The 22,586-nt window shown below is 39.0% G+C and overlaps 1 protein-coding gene across 1 annotated transcript in view; it reads right to left on the bottom strand.

Annotated features, from left to right (window-relative positions):
- The window catches only part of DNAH3 (dynein axonemal heavy chain 3), a 660,573-nt gene that overhangs the window by 441,612 nt on the left and 196,375 nt on the right, over nucleotides 1-22,586 (bottom strand). Inside the window, exons 14-15 of the mRNA XM_078665068.1 lie at nucleotides 20,906-21,090; nucleotides 16,766-16,889 (exon numbers count right to left, since the gene is read on the bottom strand). Of these exons, the coding sequence (XP_078521194.1) occupies nucleotides 16,766-16,889; nucleotides 20,906-21,090 (309 nt within the window). The remainder of the gene's footprint in view (nucleotides 1-16,765; nucleotides 16,890-20,905; nucleotides 21,091-22,586) is intronic.

The raw sequence follows: 22,586 nt of genomic DNA, 5'->3' as shown, positions 1-22,586 counted from the left end.
CTATATGGGATGTAATAAATTAGGTAACCAAGGTGGAGGAACAGCTCTATGGACCAGGTTTCCTGAACATATATATCAAATGTTTCTATAAAGTTATTCCAGTCAGAAACATCGCCCCTATGCCTCAGCCCCCCAATATTCTGGGAAAGTATTGAAATAGTGTGTGCCGTTTGGCGTATGTTGGTATTCTGTGCAACACTAGGGGATGTAGGTCCTAATGCCTGATCTGGCTGACTCCGGGCGCTAACAGGGGGTCTTGTCTCTGTTAACGGACTCCCTGTTGTAAAAATTATATATATATAGTGGTATGCGTTATGTTATGTGTTAAGCGGGCGTTGAATTCGAGTCTTGTTTTTGTTGGTGAGGCATAGGTTTGGCACTGTTCACTCTTTGGTGGCCTTTGTGACCCAGGGCCCCTCTATTATGAACCTGTCCGCCCCTGTGCTGGTCGTTCGACCCAAAGCACGCTACACTTGATGTTTATTTATTTTACAATATGTGTTCTTGAGAAGTTTTTTTTGTGGCCATTTTTAAAACACACGAAGATTAGACTCACCAGAGCAACTTTTATTTATTTATTGCCATTGCCGAATTTGCGGATTTCCCATTTACCCGCAACCTATATTCAGAGGGCTATTAGACAGCGGACTGCTATGACTGTGTAATAATAGGATCTCTTGTCCTACCTACTTCCGTCATCTGTCAATGTGATGTTATTTATGCCATTTTTCTGATGTGATGGAATGCTTTAATATGTTTTTCTTTATGTATTTGATTGCTTCTTTTATGGTCATGATTTTGATAGAATAAAGATGATCACTGAATTGATGTTACCTGTTTTGTTATGTGTTATGTTATGTAACATTTTGTTATTTGTGATGTTATGTTGAGTGTTATCTTATTTTATACTTTATGCTCTCCATGCCACTGGAGTCAAGCTATCCTGCCTTTTGAGCGCTGAAAGCCCGAAACCGGTCCTAGGATGCTTGTTTCCAGGCCAGGGAGGACCTGGCCTGGCAGTTCGGGTTGGACTGTTCCCATTGGGTGCCGGGTCAAGACTGATATGGATATGGTTGGGTCCAAACTGGAATGGCATGGTGAGCAAAAAAACGATGGATTTAGGTCCAGATCTCTGCACTGGGGTGAATGTATGACATTGTTATGCATTCTGTCCATCAATTGTTCTTTTTGCATACTTTATGCGGCATGCAATATGTGTTAAGCTATGTTATATAATATGCTATGTTACATGTAATGTTATGTGCTTTGCTATGTGGTGTTGCTATGTAGTATGTTATGTGTTATGTTATGCCATATGGTATGTTATTTTACATTATTTATTATGGTATGTGTTGTGTTATATGTTATGTGATATGTTTTGTTATGTTTTGTTATTTGTTAGGTTGAGTTATGTGTTATGTAGGTTACATTATTTTATGTTGTTATGTGTTATGTTATGCTTTGTTAAATTGCATTTTAATTTATGGTATTTGGTATGTTATGTTGTGTTATGTGGTCATGTGTAACATTATTGAATGGTAAGTATTAGGTCATATGTTATGTTATGCTGTGTAATGTTGTGAGTTATATTATGTTACTGATGGAGCAAGGACTCGTAGAAAAGAGACTTGCTCGGAAGCTATCTTCTCATTTAACTTCCTAACATGTAATTAATTACCTATTGTGTAAAACTAATGCACACCACATAAAAATGAGGGTTAGAGAAGCTTGCATATGTGTTTACTAACATGCGTAACTCGAACGACTTTCTAAAATGGCTGCAAACGGGAAATCTTTATTGCGCATACGTCAACTGCATGCACACAGTATGACGAGCTTTCGCTTGAGGGAAATTCTTGCGCATGAGCAGAATATACTAATATAGAGTCTTGAAGACTCGGGTGCATGGGCATCTGCTTAGCTAAAACTAAATCAAGCTATTTTACTAATGCTAATGCGGGGAAAGTATTAATGAGTAAAGGGGGTTAGAGTAGAGATGGGTGGTATACCATGAAACCATTTGTTCTTGAAAGTAACATCTGTTTTTCTCCGTTATCACTAGTGCGCACTTGGGCCTCTCACGTATGTCCTGAGTGAGCTGAGTCATATGGGTTTTTGCGCATGACAAATAAAACCGAGCCTGGCAGAATGATGAATGGGTCAAGAAGAGTACAAGGCCACAGCCTGCCTGAAGCCTGAGAACCAGCTGTAGAAGACCTGAATGAATAAGACCACATATTAAAGTTAAACATTTGTAACAGATGTAATGTGAATGCGGGTGGGAAAAATAAATATGAATAAAAATTAAGGGGATGGGTTTGTTAACAAAGGGCTAACTGAAAAGTGGGATATGTAAGCATGGTGTGAAGATCTTCCCTCTCGCCTGACCAATCAGAAATTACATTTTTACGATACTGAAACTTTAATGGGTGGTACATGAATTACGAAGGATATAATTGAGGTAGTCTTAGTAAGTTAGTCAGATGGAGATTTGCTGAATGCTGCAGAGCTCTGGATGCTGTCGGAGTAATGAGAGATGCTGATGAAGAATTGAATGCAGAACCATCTATCTTAATTTAATTGAGTTAGAAAGAAGATCGCAGAAGAATTTCGAAGGGAAGAGAGTGTCAGTGAGGGGTGCGACGTAAGCGTCGGTGCTAGAGAGGTCATCTATCCTATCCTGAATCCTGTCCTGAAGCCTTTGTCACTAGATCCTTATCAGCCCTTTGGCCAGGGGGTTGGTCTTCACACCATACTAGGTAACTATAAATTTGTGAATTTGCAGATGTTCTTTACTCTTTGTCCTCTCCTTTCTGAGCATAAGTCATTGCAAGTTGAAGTATGTGTTGATGATAATTGAATCTTCTCTCCTATGAGAGACAGTGGCTGTGCTGTACTTTGAAGTGGTTCACACGAAATTAATTTTAGATAAAGACTTAAAACGTACCTGAGTCTGTGGTTATTTTCTTTGAGTTATAAAGGTTAGAATTAAGCTAATTTTCACCATCAAGTAGTTCAACTAATGGTCCATCGACCAGAGGAAAGAACTTTTTGATCAGTGAAAGGTTGTTTAAGAGTGAAAAATAATCAATCTAGAAGTGCAGAAAAACATAAACTTGGATTCCAGTGGTTTACTTAATTGCAAGTGTGGTTATGGGTTTTGTAAAGTAACAAGGGCCCCCTGGTTAGGATAAAAATCCTGGGTCAGGGAAAATAAACAATGTGAAAGTAAACACCCAGGCTAACTTGTTGAACACACACCAGCTATGTATACAACTGAAAAATTCCCAAAGTTGAAAACTTAAACCATAACATAAACAGACATATTGATATCAAAAATAGTATTTTTTAATAAAAACAAAGATAAATTGGTACAATATAAATATACAATTATAATAACTTATTGGTGCAAAAATGATAAGTTTCCTAATTGTAGAAAACATAAAATTAAAACAAATTTGGATAGACACTGCTACATATCCTTTATACAGTTATTGTGGCTGTCGGGTTTGAGTCAACGCGTTTCGACACGACGTGGTGTCTTCCTCAGGACAGTTTATACGTTCAGCCAATATGTCTACAAAGAACAAAATACTATTAGTTCTTCTATATTTGTTTAAAAATGTAATGTCATGGTTTGCAGTTTCATACAAGAATATACAAAAAACACATTTTTTTTTATAAAATAAAACTGATAGCATTATGTTTAAAAAGTCATTATACATTTCCTTATGTCAAACTTGATTCTTTTCAACTTAACATGGGAATATTGATTGCATTCAATGTTTAGCTTTAAGTATGTATTAATACACGGCATGGCATGGTACATTTTAATAGATATTCTCATACATTGAGGGTAACGTTAGGAGAAACGGCCTAGACATTTGCACGATATTGGTTGTTTTGTCTAAGATTTACAAACATTTTATCGTTGATGTTCATTCGAGATCTGATTTCCATTTTGATTTGATGACAATGTTTTTCTAATATTTCCCCTTCTATTCAAGGTCGGTAAATGGAGGTCAAATTCAAGTTTAGAAAAAGAATAGATAAGTGAAAGAATAGATAAGCAAGAGAAACCTATAAAAACAAGATAGCAGCAAAAATTCTTTTATTTCTTATGAGGGTTTCAGTATTAATTCGGACCATCTCTAAAGGCTGGTATCCTATCCTCTCTACGTTTCTGCATCTAATACAGCATCCTTATCTGCGACAGTACCTTTCTATGTCTAAACTTATCGTAAGTGGGTACCTATTCTCTTTTCACAAGATAACAGTTGTTCTATAATTTTTACCTGACTGTGATATTTCTTCAGGATTTGTCAGCCAAGACTATCATTTAAAACCAGAGTGATTGAGGCACCGTTATTTTCGTTTTCATAAAATTCGGCATGTGTAACCTGTAAAATAGATAATTACGTATTTTTTAGAACACCTTCTATTTATTATTTTTGTGTCTATAACACCCTAAACGGTCAAAAAAGCTTTTTATGAGATATTTTATCTACCTTCTTTTTAAGGGTTCACTGCTCCCATCTCAATCAGGCTGTGTTCCTATAACATTATGTGGTTATCTTCTTAAAAACGGGTTCCCTCCAAACTATAATGAAAACAACCCGTCATTATTATTAATTATCGAGGTTTTTTAGTGATACAAAGTCTAACTAACAGTCACATCAATCCTCACCTTAGTCGTGGAAAGAAGGCATTATAAATGAAGTTAAAAATCCATCTCGCAGTTGTTTGGTGATTATCAGCCCAAAACGAACATGCGTTCAGGAGCTTCGCGCTTCCAGTGTAGAGTGGCAACTATTTAAAGTAGATGAAAAAACCACACTCGGTTGTAAAAAGATGCAATTATTTTCTATAGCTCCCGTTTAAAAAGAGAAACTGTTCGGGTCATGGACCATGGCCTCTCTTAATACCTTCATACCTTAAGGGACTCCTGTTTCCTGTATACGGGCCGGTAGAGGTTGCTGCTCACAAGATAACGCTGCATATAAGATGAGTTTAATCGTTTATTCCCTTCCCAAGGTGAATCATGCCTCCAGCGCAGAGCGGCAACTGTGTGGAAATAATAAAGTATCGCGCATATACCAGTGTTAGGAGAGATATTATCATTCCCCGCTTTCGAAAAAAAGGGGGGGGGGGTTGTTTCTCATTGGGTCCGAAAGACGGCATGTCAACATACCTTTAAAATGTCATCTTTTCTTCCCGCGGGCCGCTAGAGATTTCCGCTGTTAAGAATCACGCAGTTTAGGCGGCGGATTACCTCGTCCGGTGTCTTTGCAATGCGGGGACTAATTCGGAATGCAAGAGCGCGTTTAATTGTAGATGGACTCTATCCTTTAAGTAGAGTACCTAAAAGATTGAAAATTAAACTCACGAGTTTTGTGGGTTATTTACTAACCGGAGATAACAGCTATTTTGAGCGAGGGAGAACCTTTCGCGTCTCACCTACCTTATTCGCGCTCTTTCTCCCTCTGTAAATGGGCCAATCAGCGGGCGGCTTGTAACACCAGGAATTCCGGAGGTTTACAGGTCATAGTTCTATTGGCTTTTATACTCTGACCTATTTGTCTCATTAGCTATGAAGCTCCTCCCCTGTTTAAAGGTGTAGCTATCCTTTTATCATTAAGACTTACTTCAGACAGGGAAAATGAAAGACGCCCGTTTCTTTGCGTACAACGATTTATTACCCTTTGGTCCTCTGTCCGAATAAATGGTTCTTTCAATATAGACTAGGAATATGTATGTCCATGAATAAATGAATTTATAATGAATGTCAGTATAACAATTATTCGAGGTGATATCACCTATCAAAAATGATATACTGATTCCATCAAATTATTGCATTTGACCAAGGGCAATCTAAATTCAAGCCGTGTTTATATGTATCAAGAGTGAAAATCCAATATAGTTCACGCTTTTTCCTGACCTGTTCTCCTCCTGTGTTATTCGGTAGTTGGATTTTCTCTAAAATAAGCCACTTTATATCATCCGGGGAGTGTCCGAAGTTCAAAAAGTGGTTGACTAAGGGCGCAGATAATTTTTTCGTTTTTATTGCTGACCGATGCTCAGTCAGCCTTGTTTTTATGGCTCTTCCTGTCTCTCCAACGTATCCTAAGTGGCAGGGACATGTGATGAGATACACCACATTCTGTGTGTTGCATGACCACAAATCTTTTGCTTTTATTTCTACTTTGTTTAGGGTCATTGTCTCACCGCGAAGAATGTTATTGCAGGATTTACAAGAGCCACAGCTGGATGTGCCTTTTATAGGGTTATTGTTCTGAAAGGACCTTTGTACAAATGGTGAGTTTTCTGGGGTTTTACTGAATCTGGATCGAACAATTTGATCTTTTAAGTTTTTATTGCGCCTATGCGCATACATAGGTTTGGGGATCTTTTGTTGGGAATCATTCAAGTTTAATAAATGCCAATTGGAATTTATGATCTGCCTAATGCTTCCATCTATGGTTGAGTGTTTTGTTATACAAACCAACGACGGGCCCCCCCCCCCCTTTTTTTCGAAAGCGGGGAATGATAATATCTCTCCTAACACTGGTATATGCGCGATACTTTATTATTTCCACACAGTTGCCGCTCTGCGCTGGAGGCATGATTCACCTTGGGAAGGGAATAAACGATTAAACTCGTCTTATATGCAGCGTTATCTTGTGAGCAGCAACCTCTACCGGCCCGTATACAGGAAACAGGAGTCCCTTAAGGTATGAAGGTATTAAGAGAGGCCATGGTCCATGACCCGAACAGTTTCTCTTTTTAAACGGGAGCTATAGAAAATAATTGCATCTTTTTACAACCGAGTGTGGTTTTTTCATCTACTTTAAATAGTTGCCACTCTACACTGGAAGCGCGAAGCTCCTGAACGCATGTTCGTTTTGGGCTGATAATCACCAAACAACTGCGAGATGGATTTTTAACTTCATTTATAATGCCTTCTTTCCACGACTAAGGTGAGGATTGATGTGACTGTTAGTTAGACTTTGTATCACTAAAAAACCTCGATAATTAATAATAATGACGGGTTGTTTTCATTATAGTTTGGAGGGAACCCGTTTTTAAGAAGATAACCACATAATGTTATAGGAACACAGCCTGATTGAGATGGGAGCAGTGAACCCTTAAAAAGAAGGTAGATAAAATATCTCATAAAAAGCTTTTTTGACCGTTTAGGGTGTTATAGACACAAAAATAATAAATAGAAGGTGTTCTAAAAAATACGTAATTATCTATTTTACAGGTTACACATGCCGAATTTTATGAAAACGAAAATAACGGTGCCTCAATCACTCTGGTTTTAAATGATAGTCTTGGCTGACAAATCCTGAAGAAATATCACAGTCAGGTAAAAATTATAGAACAACTGTTATCTTGTGAAAAGAGAATAGGTACCCACTTACGATAAGTTTAGACATAGAAAGGTACTGTCGCAGATAAGGATGCTGTATTAGATGCAGAAACGTAGAGAGGATAGGATACCAGCCTTTAGAGATGGTCCTAATTAATACTGAAACCCTCATAAGAAATAAAAGAATTTTTGCTGCTATCTTGTTTTTATAGGTTTCTCTTGCTTATCTATTCTTTCACTTATCTATTCTTTTTCTAAACTTGAATTTGACCTCCATTTACCGACCTTGAATAGAAGGGGAAATATTAGAAAAACATTGTCATCAAATCAAAATGGAAATCAGATCTCGAATGAACATCAACGATAAAATGTTTGTAAATCTTAGACAAAACAACCAATATCGTGCAAATGTCTAGGCCGTTTCTCCTAACGTTACCCTCAATGTATGAGAATATCTATTAAAATGTACCATGCCATGCCGTGTATTAATACATACTTAAAGCTAAACATTGAATGCAATCAATATTCCCATGTTAAGTTGAAAAGAATCAAGTTTGACATAAGGAAATGTATAATGACTTTTTAAACATAATGCTATCAGTTTTATTTTATAAAAAAAATGTGTTTTTTGTATATTCTTGTATGAAACTGCAAACCATGACATTACATTTTTAAACAAATATAGAAGAACTAATAGTATTTTGTTCTTTGTAGACATATTGGCTGAACGTATAAACTGTCCTGAGGAAGACACCACGTCGTGTCGAAACGCGTTGACTCAAACCCGACAGCCACAATAACTGTATAAAGGATATGTAGCAGTGTCTATCCAAATTTGTTTTAATTTTATGTTTTCTACAATTAGGAAACTTATCATTTTTGCACCAATAAGTTATTATAATTGTATATTTATATTGTACCAATTTATCTTTGTTTTTATTAAAAAATACTATTTTTGATATCAATATGTCTGTTTATGTTATGGTTTAAGTTTTCAACTTTGGGAATTTTTCAGTTGTATACATAGCTGGTGTGTGTTCAACAAGTTAGCCTGGGTGTTTACTTTCACATTGTTTATTTTCCCTGACCCAGGATTTTTATCCTAACCAGGGGGCCCTTGTTACTTTACAAAATATTATACCCACGGTTCATCCGTGTGGGGCTATTTCGCTTTTTCACCTTTTGAGTCACATAAATCCAGAGGTAACGTAAGGATCGAACCTTCTAGTTTGGTAAATCTATCTCTGTGGAGTCCTTGACTGTCGTCTACTCTTCTATTTTTCTCATCCTTCTACTATTCTACCATTTAATTGCTGTAGTCTGATTTATAACTAATGGCTCATTTTCAAACCTTTGGGTTTTCGGATGAGGACTTTGCCACCCTTGTAGGCACTAGTGCCTCGTTTGGAAACAGCTCCTCAAGTAATTCACTCAAGAATAGCGATACAAATAAACTGTTAGATCTTCAAAAAAAACTAATAAGGATCGAAGCCCATGGGGAATTCATGCTAAATTATCTGAAGCATGGTATTATTCCCCTGGGACTAAGAGTCAGGAACATTCCTGGACTCTTTGTTGACATTAAGACCTTTCTCAACAAATGGAGCATGATTGCTACCCGCTGCTCCAGAGATTTAATGATCCTGATAATATCTACAGCAAAAGATCTGGCTGCAGATATACGAAAAGAAATTGAGGAACTGGAAGATAAACTAAAAAAATCTACAACTACTGAGGATGCCAATAAACAATTTGACATCATAAAACAAGATATTGCTTCTTTTTCTGACTATCTAAGAAAGAGAAAAGAGGAAAAATTTTCCAAGGATAAAAGATTCTATACCATAGAACGGACCTATCCGTACCTTGTGGAGGGTTTTTTTAAATCGGATTATCAATCTGGGGCACCAAGATATGAAACCCAGCAGAGAATCAATACCTTCTCTGATTCTTCAGATCCTGAATCAGAAGAAGAAGGAGGAATGGGATTTCATGATGATAGACCTTTTGACCCAAGAAATAACCACAGAGGCAATCGTCGACCTTTTTTAGGGAACAGAGGGGGGAGAGGAGGACGGAGAAGAGTGAGATTCCAAAATCCACAGAGAGGGAATTATCAAAATCACCAGTATGCCCAGGAACCTCAACAGTACCTGGAAACCAGGAGCAAACAATACTGGAGGAACGGGATGTAATCCCGATTTTCAATCTCTCCTCTTGTAATTTAGCACCCTCCGACCTCTCTCTTCTGTCAAAGGGATTATCCTTTGTCCCCCACACTCAAGTGAATATCTTTGAGCTGTATAGGGATATTCATGCATTTTTCAGAAAAATCAGGTTAAAAAGATACTTTGCAGAGAATGACCCTTTAACACTGGACAATATATCCCCTAATATAGTTGCCCTACCATCCACCTTTACACCATCTTTAGACCAGGTAGGCCCAGAAATTGCCATTTTTGAGAAGGCAGTCTTAAGCAAATTAGACCAAACTTTAAAGTTTATCCCCAAACCAATTTATAACATCTCCAAAGATGAATATGACTCAATAGAGAAATTTAAAGCAAACAAATCTGTTACTGTGAAGAGTAGCGACAAAGGAGGAGGAATAGTTTTAATAGACACCTCAAAATATGAAAGCAAAATGTTGGAGATGCTTAACGATCAGACATTTTATAAGAAAATTAAGCTTAATCCCACAAACAAAATAGTGAAAACTATTAATAAGATAACAACTAAAGCTTTAGAAACGGGGATTATAAACAAAAAGGAATTTGAATACCTTAATAGATCTGAAGGTAAAATGTCGTGTATCTACGGACTACCGAAGGTCCATAAAAACCAAGAAGATCCTCCATACCGACCAATAGTGTCAACAATAGGTACACCTCTGGAGGCTGTATCAAAGTATCTAGACAACATTTTGCGTCCATATATCTCGCTATCACCCTCCTACATCAAGGACACAGGAGCCATTATAAAAAAAGTGGAGAATCTCCAATTCAATCCTCAGAAAGACATTTTAGTGACTCTCGACATCGAGTCATTGTATAGCAATATACCGCAAATTGGAGCAATAGAAACCACGTTATGGTTCATTGAAGAACACCAGATTCCTTGCTGCAGTAATTTCATTAGAGAGTGCCTCACTCTTGTGCTGACAGAAAATTGCTTTGAATTCGGTGAACAACTGTTTTTACAAACGAAGGGAGTCAGCATGGGAGCCTCGATGGCACCGTCAATAGCTAACATTTATATGATTGCCTTCGAAACAAAAAATATTTTCAATGAAATGGCCCCCTTCTTTGAGTCTGTTTCCCATTGGTACCGCTACATAGACGATATTTTCTTTGTGTGGACCAATGGGGAACAGACTCTCGGAGAATTCCTTCTTTGGCTGAATGAGGCAGATGCAAACTTAAAGTTCACTGCGCATACTAGCAAGGACAGGGTGGAGTTCCTTGACATTTTAATCAAAAATGGCAATGACAGATTGCAGGTAGACTTATTCACCAAACCCACGGCCAGGAACACAATGTTGCACTTCAAAAGTTTCCACCCGAAGTGCCAAAAGGATAGTATTCCGTTTTCTCAATTTTTGAGAGTACGACGTAATTGTACAGAGTTAAGAGATTACGATTTACAATCTGAGAATATGAAAATTAAATTTCTACAGAGAGGTTACCCACGCCGACTCGTACGAGAGGCTTACAAAAGAGCAAGGTTCTACGATAGAGATGCACTACTAAACTCCAATCGAACGAAAAATGCCCCGTCGTTGGTTTGTATAACAAAACACTCAACCATAGATGGAAGAATTAGGCAGATCATAAATTCCAATTGGCATTTATTAAACTTGAATGATTCCCAACAAAAGATCCCCAAACCTATGTATGCGCATAGGCGCAATAAAAACTTAAAAGATCAAATTGTTCGATCCAGATTCAGTAAAACCCCAGAAAACTCACCATTTGTACAAAGGTCCTTTCAGAACAATAACCCTATAAAAGGCACATCCAGCTGTGGCTCTTGTAAATCCTGCAATAACATTCTTCGCGGTGAGACAATGACCCTAAACAAAGTAGAAATAAAAGCAAAAGATTTGTGGTCATGCAACACACAGAATGTGGTGTATCTCATCACATGTCCCTGCCACTTAGGATACGTTGGAGAGACAGGAAGAGCCATAAAAACAAGGCTGACTGAGCATCGGTCAGCAATAAAAACGAAAAAATTATCTGCGCCCTTAGTCAACCACTTTTTGAACTTCGGACACTCCCCGGATGATATAAAGTGGCGTATTTTAGAGAAAATCCAACTACCGAATAACACAGGAGGAGAACAGGTCAGGAAAAAGCGTGAACTATATTGGATTTTCACTCTTGATACATATAAACACGGCTTGAATTTAGATTGCCCTTGGTCAAATGCAATAATTTGATGGAATCAGTATATCATTTTTGATAGGTGATATCACCTCGAATAATTGTTATACTGACATTCATTATAAATTCATTTATTCATGGACATACATATTCCTAGTCTATATTGAAAGAACCATTTATTCGGACAGAGGACCAAAGGGTAATAAATCGTTGTACGCAAAGAAACGGGCGTCTTTCATTTTCCCTGTCTGAAGTAAGTCTTAATGATAAAAGGATAGCTACACCTTTAAACAGGGGAGGAGCTTCATAGCTAATGAGACAAATAGGTCAGAGTATAAAAGCCAATAGAACTATGACCTATAAACCTCCGGAATTCCTGGTGTTACAAGCCGCCCGCTGATTGGCCCATTTACAGAGGGAGAAAGAGCGCGAATAAGGTAGGTGAGACGCGAAAGGTTCTCCCTCGCTCAAAATAGCTGTTATCTCCGGTTAGTAAATAACCCACAAAACTCGTGAGTTTAATTTTCAATCTTTTAGGTACTCTACTTAAAGGATAGAGTCCATCTACAATTAAACGCGCTCTTGCATTCCGAATTAGTCCCCGCATTGCAAAGACACCGGACGAGGTAATCCGCCGCCTAAACTGCGTGATTCTTAACAGCGGAAATCTCTAGCGGCCCGCGGGAAGAAAAGATGACATTTTAAAGGTATGTTGACATGCCGTCTTTCGGACCCAATGAGAAACAACCCCCCCCCCCCCCCTTTTTTTCGAAAGCGGGGAATGATAATATCTCTCCTAACACTGGTATATGCGCGATACTTTATTATTTCCACACAGTTGCCGCTCTGCGCTGGAGGCATGATTCACCTTGGGAAGGGAATAAACGATTAAACTCGTCTTATATGCAGCGTTATCTTGTGAGCAGCAACCTCTACCGGCCCGTATACAGGAAACAGGAGTCCCTTAAGGTATGAAGGTATTAAGAGAGGCCATGGTCCATGACCCGAACAGTTTCTCTTTTTAAACGGGAGCTATAGAAAATAATTGCATCTTTTTACAACCGAGTGTGGTTTTTTCATCTACTTTAAATAGTTGCCACTCTACACTGGAAGCGCGAAGCTCCTGAACGCATGTTCGTTTTGGGCTGATAATCACCAAACAACTGCGAGATGGATTTTTAACTTCATTTATAATGCCTTCTTTCCACGACTAAGGTGAGGATTGATGTGACTGTTAGTTAGACTTTGTATCACTAAAAAACCTCAATAATTAATAATAATGACGGGTTGTTTTCATTATAGTTTGGAGGGAACCCGTTTTTAAGAAGATAACCACATAATGTTATAGGAACACAGCCTGATTGAGATGGGAGCAGTGAACCCTTAAAAAGAAGGTAGATAAAATATCTCATAAAAAGCTTTTTTGACCGTTTAGGGTGTTATAGACACAAAAATAATAAATAGAAGGTGTTCTAAAAAATACGTAATTATCTATTTTACAGGTTACACATGCCGAATTTTATGAAAACGAAAATAACGGTGCCTCAATCACTCTGGTTTTAAATGATAGTCTTGGCTGACAAATCCTGAAGAAATATCAGAGTCAGGTAAAAATTATAGAACAACTGTTATCTTGTGAAAAGAGAATAGGTACCCACTTACGATAAGTTTAGACATAGAAAGGTACTGTCGCAGATAAGGATGCTGTATTAGATGCAGAAACGTAGAGAGGATAGGATACCAGCCTTTAGAGATGGTCCTAATTAATACTGAAACCCTCATAAGAAATAAAAGAATTTTTGCTGCTATCTTGTTTTTATAGGTTTCTCTTGCTTATCTATTCTTTCACTTATCTATTCTTTTTCTAAACTTGAATTTGACCTCCATTTACCGACCTTGAATAGAAGGGGAAATATTAGAAAAACATTGTCATCAAATCAAAATGGAAATCAGATCTCGAATGAACATCAACGATAAAATGTTTGTAAATCTTAGACAAAACAACCAATATCGTGCAAATGTCTAGGCCGTTTCTCCTAACGTTACCCTCAATGTATGAGAATATCTATTAAAATGTACCATGCCATGCCGTGTATTAATACATACTTAAAGCTAAACATTGAATGCAATCAATATTCCCATGTTAAGTTGAAAAGAATCAAGTTTGACATAAGGAAATGTATAATGACTTTTTAAACATAATGCTATCAGTTTTATTTTATTAAAAAAAATGTGTTTTTTGTATATTCTTGTATGAAACTGCAAACCATGACATTACATTTTTAAACAAATATAGAAGAACTAATAGTATTTTGTTCTTTGTAGACATATTGGCTGAACGTATAAACTGTCCTGAGGAAGACACCACGTCGTGTCGAAACGCGTTGACTCAAACCCGACAGCCACAATAACTGTATAAAGGATATGTAGCAGTGTCTATCCAAATTTGTTTTAATTTTATGTTTTCTACAATTAGGAAACTTATCATTTTTGCACCAATAAGTTATTATAATTGTATATTTATATTGTACCAATTTATCTTTGTTTTTATTAAAAAATACTATTTTTGATATCAATATGTCTGTTTATGTTATGGTTTAAGTTTTCAACTTTGGGAATTTTTCAGTTGTATACATAGCTGGTGTGTGTTCAACAAGTTAGCCTGGGTGTTTACTTTCACAAAGTGTGGTTATGGGCCCAGGTGAGTATCTGGTATTGGAGTATCTGCTGTTAGTATGCCGCTGGATCATTACTTTATGTTGTTATGTGTTATGTTGCGTGTTATGTTATGTTGTAATGTTATGACATGTGGTATGTGTTATATTGTCATGTTATATGTTATATTACGTAATATGATGTGTTCTATTATATTTTGCTTTATGTTATGTGTGATGTTATTTTGCTATGTGTTATGTAAAATGTTATGCTATGTATTATATTATGCATTCTTATGTGCTATGCCACGCAAAGCTTCTTTGCATTAGAGAGGCATTCCTTGGGTGCAACAGGCACGTTCTCATGCATTCCCCAATGGATTTTGATGCAATCCCAGATTTATTGAGGTGAGTAAACCAGGGATCCTTCCTGAAGAAGGTGTAACAAGGAGAAATATCTTTATTTCCTCTTTCAATGTGTGCTGCATTGTGTAGCACAGAAAGAAAGAGGAAATTGCTTCTAAGGATTATTTTTGTGCAGGAAGGTATCCTGCCTGTAACACAGACACCCTTGCACCATGGTGCAAGTGTGCCTGTGTTAGCGCAGTACAGCATACAGTGTGCCAGTGCTAGGAAACAGCAGAAATGTACCATATCATAGTCGATATGGTGCTTGTCTGCTGTTTCCCTTTCACATAATGTAGGCCAGCAACTTTGCTTCCTGCCTTGCTTTGCATGAAATGTAAGTAAATATGTTATGCAATGTTATGTGTTATGTTATGTAAAATGCTATATGTAATATTATGTGTTATGAAGTGGTATGTTTTGTTATGTGGTTATGTATTATGTTATATTGTGTGTTAATATTTACATTATGCTGTTATGCTGTGTGTTATGTGGTATGTAATGCATTTTGTTAAGGGTTCTGTTTTGTGTTATGTAATTTGGTAAGCTATGCGTTATGTTATGTGCTATATTACGTGTTATGTTGTCATCTGTTATGTTATGTGTTATGTTATATGTTATGGTATATGCTATGTAATGTGATGTGTTCCATCGTGTTATGTGTGTTGTTATGTTATGTGTTATGTTAGTTGCCATGTAACGTGTTATGTTATGTGTTATATTATGCTATGTAATGTTATGGTAGGTGTTATGCTATGTGTCGTGTTATGTTAACTGTTATGTTATATATTTTACTATGTTATGTGGTATATGTTATGTAAGGAACATATGTATTACACATTTTTCCCATATGTATGTTCCTCTAGTGCGTTTAGAATCTTGAGTCCTATATGGTTCTAGGATCCTTGTTGACAGGTGTCAAGGTATTTTATGGACATTTTATTTGCTTTTTTTTTATACTTTTAAAAAAATGAATAAATTGGATGGTGGTCAGCAAGGGTAGAATTGATTAATATTTGTTTAGTAAGCGATTTTTTAGAGGAGTGGTCTGCTAGACCCTTTATGGATTTGTAAAAAGTCTACTGTGTACGGATGTCTGTTCTGAAGGAGTTTGCTATTTATTTTCTTGCACTAGAGGTATTTCTGGGCTTGCCTGTGACCTATGATGAAATTCAATCAAGTTTCTGATTTCCAAGTCTCATAGTTTGTTTCGCAAAGGAGAAGATTTCTCAGAGAGTTCAGGGAAATCCCCAAGCAGGCCAGGCAGGAAGCAACTAGAAAGTGGTTCTCATGCATGTAATACAAACCTGAAACAGGCTACCACCGAGAACTGCCAGTTTCTTAAGAGAAAGAAATATTAAAGTGGGTGTCACATCCATTAAAAAAAAACAGAGACGTGACACTGTGCATCAGTTTCTATGTCTACAGCTTGGCAGGGAAACAGATATTGCTAAACTGATCTGTAATCTAAATCCCTGTAGCTCCTATGACAGAGTAGACCCTCCTCTTACTAGAAACAGTCCTATTTTAATATTTATGTATATCTGCGTGATGGTAGAATCTCAGGGCACATCATTACAGTTTTAGGACCCCCCCCCATTGATTTGTCTTACACCTCTACTAAAAGACTACAAGGGAGAGATTTATCAAGGGGTAGAGTCACGTGCTCAGAAGCAACTGAACATCTCACTAAAGAAAGGTTATAATATAAAACGCCAGGGTTACCTACTATTTTCTGAGAAGGTCAGAACAGGATTTCAAAATAATACTCAATACAAAAAAAAGATTTTTATCTTATGGACTAGGAGCTGGGCCGGGTGATATGCTTAAGCCAGATTCACAAAGCAACTTTTCCAATTATGCTTGTGACTCATGTGTCTTTCAGTGATGGGAATTTAGAAATTGTATAGTATGCTAATCATTCAGAGTAACCATCCATACTCGTATACCTCTTTCTCAATTCATCTTCTGCTTGTTCTTTTCTGGCCATCAGCCGATTTACGTTAACCTCAAGAATTGTCTCAATCTGTTCTGGCCAGTGGAAGACAGTGCTATTCAACTTCAAATCATCATCTAGAAGAAAACACACAAGTTATAATCTTAAATCATCAGCCTTTAGATCACCAGTGGGTTGGTTGCGAAGAAAAGACGATTCTGAAAGATCTAGGGATGACTGAGATCTGTGCATCTGATAAAAAGGTACAGACAAAAACATTTGATTGGTTGCCACATGAGATAAGTAGTCCGCCTTTCTATCAGGCATATGACAATGTCTACTTGCCCCAGTAAACCAGAAAATGGCAAGTGAGGAACAAGAACTGAAAACAAATTAAGTATGTGTACATTGTTTGGACACCACTTTGGATTTTCATGTATGTATGGTATCCAACATGTGTATGCCATGCCTCCTGGAAGCTTATGTAAGCATCATTTATGGACCTCAGCAACTCAGCAGCATGTGGAGTGCTCTCTGGTGCCAAGGACCAACCAATTGCACTTGTGTTGCTGCCTATCGCTGATCAAATCCTCAGATTAAACGCGTTTTATTTATTCCTAAACCCCTTGTTTAACTTCTTTTCTACAAACAATTATCAATCCCTCCCCAAGCCATAGTCAGAATCCCAGCGAGTAAACATGATGGCTATTTCAGACAATATTAATAATTAACAATGAGTAAGAGCGTGCCATAATACATACAAGCAACACACTTGTACTCATTTATTCAATTTTTTTTAAAAGAAATGTATTCAGGTCTTCAAAGTTTTTATTGTGAGAAATGAAAATCAAATAATTATCTTTTATGTCAATATGACAGATTATCTCAAAATCAAACCTATAATTCAGATTTGAACGATAATTCATAGACACTTGAAATAAACAATAGCATTACTATACAAATTTCAGACTTTAGCTTATTTACAGAACTAAAATGTAAACCATTTTAATGAAGTTTGAGTTGTTATTAAAATATATTTGGTAGACCTTTACCCTTTTAGAACGCTAGGCCACTGTAAACCTCCTAGAACTCCTCACACCCTATATATTCTGATGTGTTCCCCTATATCTACTCACAAACTTTCAAAAGCTGCAATTTGTCATTGAAGTACGAGGCAACCCTAATATCCATTATGGTGCAATGGACAAAAGCAATATTTTAGCAGAGTCATGGAGGAAAACTTGTGAATTTGTCATATACAATGTGAACAGAATGAGTTCAGAACCTTCATTTGGTGGCCCTTTCATCATTTTTCTATGCTTACTTCTTTCCCGTTACTGCCACCCTATATGCCATGGAATTGAAATAAAACAACCAGCAGACTGCAGATACCTACACCAGCATTTGTGAATCAATCAATAAATCAAATAGCATTTGTAGAGCACAGCAATGTCATCCCTAGGGGTATCTGGGCTCTGATGGTGGAGCATCTCTGTCAAAAAGCCAGGTCTTGAGCTTCTCTCTGAAGTCCGCCAGGATGGGTGCTGTTCGGAGGTGGAGGGGCAGGGAGGGAGGTCTTGGTGGCGATGTGGGAGAAGCAACAGCCCTGCTTTGGCTGTGATGAAAGCAGAGGATCTGTGTTGAAGCAAGAGAGGCGGAGCGCAGGTGTCTGGTGAGCAGGTAGAAGTCAGTCATGGTGATGTAGGATGATCCTTGGTTGGTAGAGCTTTGTTTGCGTGTGTTAAGATCTTGAACAGGCATCTCTTCTGGAAGATTCTGAGATGAGGAGTGCTACGAGTCCGTTTGGGGCAGTCCAGGATGAGTCTGGAACACAGTATTCTGTATGGTCTGGAGTCATATTAAGAGTTGGGTGGGGATTCCAGCATAGAGAACGTTGACGTAGTCAAGGCTGCTGGTGATGAGGGCCTGCATAAAGGTGTTCCTGGTGTTGATTGGGATCCATCTGAAGATGCTATGAAGCATGCAGAGGGTATGGAAGCAGGAGGAGGCGGCTTTATTGAATTGTTGTTTCATGGTCAGTTGTCTTTCAAGGATGATCCCAAGGTTGCATGTGTGATCTGTGGTGTGGGGGTGGGTCCAAGTTCTGCTGGCCACCAGCTGTTGTCCCATGCAAAAGTGGTATTCCAGAAGATCAGAACTTCTGGTTTGTTGGAGTGGAGTTTGAGGCAGCAATCTTTCATCCATTTGGCTATGTCGGTCATGGCGTTGCGGAAGTTGGTTTTGGCTTTGGTAGGGTCCTTGGAGAGTGAGCGGATGAGTTGAGTGTCGTCGGCGTAGGAGATTATGTTGATCTAACGACGTCTGCGAGGGGGGGTCATATAGATGTTGAATATGGTGGGGCGCCACATGTGATGCTCTGTGTGGATCCTGAGAGGAAAGAAGTGATCCACTTGAGGGTGTTTTGTTGTATTTCGGCATTGTGGAATCTGTCGATGAGTGTGCGGTGGGAGACTGTGTCAACTGCAGCTAATGGGTTGAGGAATATAAGGGCTGCTGTGACGTACGTGGCAGCAATTAGTACAGTCTCAGTGCTGTAGTTGGCGCGTAATCCCGATTGTGGGCTGTAAAGTAGATGGTTGAGTTCCAGGTGTTTAGTGAGCTGCTGGTTGATGACTTTCTCGAGGCTTTTGGATGGTTAGGGGAGCATTGAGATCAGTCAGTAACATTTGAGGTCGCTGGGGTCAGCCAAGGGCTTCTTTAGATAGTGTCTGACCTTTGCATGTTTCCATCCGTCTAGAAAGGTGGCTGTGGAGGTGGAGGTGTTGAGGATGCTGGTGAGCTCCATGCTGATTGGGTTGGCTCTGTGGTTGAAGAGATGATGGGGCAGGGGTCGGTGGGCAGCCCAGAGTGGATAAACATCATGATGGTTGAAGTGGTCTGCGTGATGAGTGGAGGCCAAGTGGTATGGTTCGGACGGTGTTTGCTGGTTGCTTAAGGCCAGGGGTGGTGGGTTGGGGGTCAAAGTTGTTGTAGATAGTGGCTATTTTGCTGTGGAAGTAGTTTGAGAGCATGTTGCAAGGTTCTTTGGAGGGGTGGATGGAGTTCTCTATGATTGAGGGGTTGGCAAATTCCTTGACGATTTTGAATAGTTTTTTCATGTTGTTGGCCTTGATGTCGATGCGGTTGGTGATGACTGCTCTCTTAGCTTCCTTGATGCGCCTGTGGTAGTCGCTGAAGGCTGTTTTGTGGGTGGCTCAGTAGGAGGCTTCCTTGGAGTTGCTCCATCATTTCACGAGTTGGTACCAGTTGCGCTTGGTTGTTCTAAGCTCTGAGGTGTACCAGCTGGCATGTTTTGGGGCTTTGTTGGGTTTAGCTGGTTTCATGGGGGCGACTCTGTCAGTGCATGTGTTGATCCAAGCAGTAAAGTTCTGAACGGCCTGCCGAGATCTGCTGAGGTTTCAGGTTGTGTGGTGCTGAGGGCCTGAGTCCATTGAGTCTCAGTAACTTTGCCCCAACTGCGGTGGTTGGTGTTGTGGTGCTTGGCAGTGGCATGCTGAGCTCTGAGGGAAATAGTAAAGTGGACAATGGCGTGGTCGGTCCAGGTGGGTTCTGTAACATGGGTGAACCTAATTCTGTCACTGGAGGTAAAAATGGCGTAGAGTGTGTGTCCGTCCTTGTGCGTGAGTTCAGTGACTAATTAGGCTGAGACCGAAGTTGCTGAGGTTTTCGAGGAGGTAATTCCAGGAAGACAGCTTTGTGTTGAAGCCCATCAACATCAATTCACCAAAATTCCCAGAATAACAGAAGTGAAGTCATGCATCTTTTGAACTAAAATGTAATCACATGTTTGGCCTTTTGTCCCACCGTTAACCCCTCAACTGCCTTGTATGTGATGATGAGGAGCTATGTGTAGGGCAATGGGCATAAACTACAGAAAATCTATGAAGATCTAAGAACTCTGTTGACTTTATCTTCATACTGCTACCATAATAAACCCTGGTACCAGGGCACAAAACCTGCACCAGGGCATGGGACACAAGGGGTGCCTAAAGGGCAAAGCCAGGAGAAGTATTGGTTATCCCCTTGTTACACTCTATTGGCACCCTTGAAAATACATTCTTAATGCACTTAATTTAACTGGGAAGTATTCTTCCATTTGGCCTTTCATAATACACTTGTCAGTTTGACTTACAATGCAGGTTGGCGTAGTCCATCAGAAATAGCAGCCGGCTTGCTGCTTCCGATATTTCATCCTTCAGCCTGTAAACGGTGACATCGCTGGCTTTTATCAGGTATTCAGTCAGTGCCACCAGTTCTTGGGTGTTTGCAGGTACTTCGATGGCTCTGGATGCAATAGTGCTATATTTATTGCCAATGCTGGAATAAAGGAAATGTTTAGTGATTTTACATTATATTTATGCATACGAAATTGTAAGAGACCAGTTGCAGAACATACTTTTCCATCTTTCTTTTACAAACGAGAAGACAGTTCGCTTTGAAGACATTAGAACAAATTGGAAAGGGATTTTCTGGAAATATAAATACTTTGAATGTGGTGATGGCCACAGAAGAAGGTGACAACAGCACGAGCACAACAATGCCCATTATAGTACACGATTTTCATCACTATTACAACTCAACATTGTTGTCATGTATGCAACTCTGGAGCTCGCTCCAGCCACCCCTGTGGCTACTGCTGCTGTAGGGCTGTTCCTCTCTATACTCCATCCATAGAAATATACTAAGGTAGCAGGGAATTGAGGTAATAGGCCAATGTAAAGGGGAGGTAGGGAGAAAGGGCAGAGAAAGCGAAGGCACTAGCTTGGCAGCTGATTGAATGGGAAAAAGCAGACAGAGCCAGGAGGCGAGGCAAGGAGTGGAAATCAAAGGTACCTCTGGCAAAAATTCTCAAACCTGCACCCTACTGCAAAAGACCACAGCAAGAATGGTCCATGGTGCATTGGTTGGGTCATGGCAGCCCATCATTCTCTGAAAGCAGCCCCCTTGGTCTGCAGCCTACTGGGATAATACCAGAGTAGCAGACTGGTCAGTCCAGATCTTGAGGAGATTCAAAGGTTCAGAATATGTTGTGAGACTGAGGAGACCGAGCAATGGCATGGGGAGGTAGAAGAGGCTTTTGCAAGGGGTTGTAAGGAGGGCCTGTGGGCTTGCATACCATCAAGAGCTTACACTGGTCTAATAAGCTCAGTAATTGTGTGTGCTTTTAACCAAGCTACAGCTGCTGCACTGTAGGAACTGTTCCTATTATTTTCACATTGATACACCGCAGACCAAGGGACCACACATTTTCTGTGCAGTCAACAGAAAATTCCTTCAATGATCTTACAGCAGCAATTTTCGATCAAAGGATGACAGTGTTAGGAATGTCCAACTTGATTTATACAGACGTAGATTTTAACCTTTCAATACCAGCCTTTGAGCTACAGGCTGGTATTGCAATATTTTCAGTTGCATGCCCCCATACTTGCAAACATACTCACAATCTATCAATCTTAATGGAACCAAAACATTGTATGCTTCCCTTATACACCCTCTGAGGAAACACATTGGATTAATTGACAATTCAATTGAGGCTTTCTCCTCAAATTGTGTCAAAGGGCAATTGGTTTAAACTGTGTCAACTTTTGAAAGACACTCTAGGGCTTATTTAGAGTTTGATGTATAGGTTACAAGTCCACCAAAATCGTAGTCCCCTTCTTTAAAGTCAGGTGTACCATCATGTTTCCACCAGAAGAGCCTGTGCCTGCTCTGCCGGTGGAAACCTTTAAACAATGGTCCCAACTGACTTTGGACCATGGTCAATGGACATCAAACAATCCACTCTATTAAGAGAGGCATTCCAACACAGATTT

Source organism: Lissotriton helveticus, chromosome 10, assembly GCF_964261635.1.
Source record: "Lissotriton helveticus chromosome 10, aLisHel1.1, whole genome shotgun sequence".
NCBI classification, from domain to species: Eukaryota; Metazoa; Chordata; class Amphibia; order Caudata; family Salamandridae; genus Lissotriton; species Lissotriton helveticus.
The sequence above is the reverse complement of the archived record's forward strand: the minus strand, read 5'-3'. Positions and strand labels throughout refer to the sequence as shown.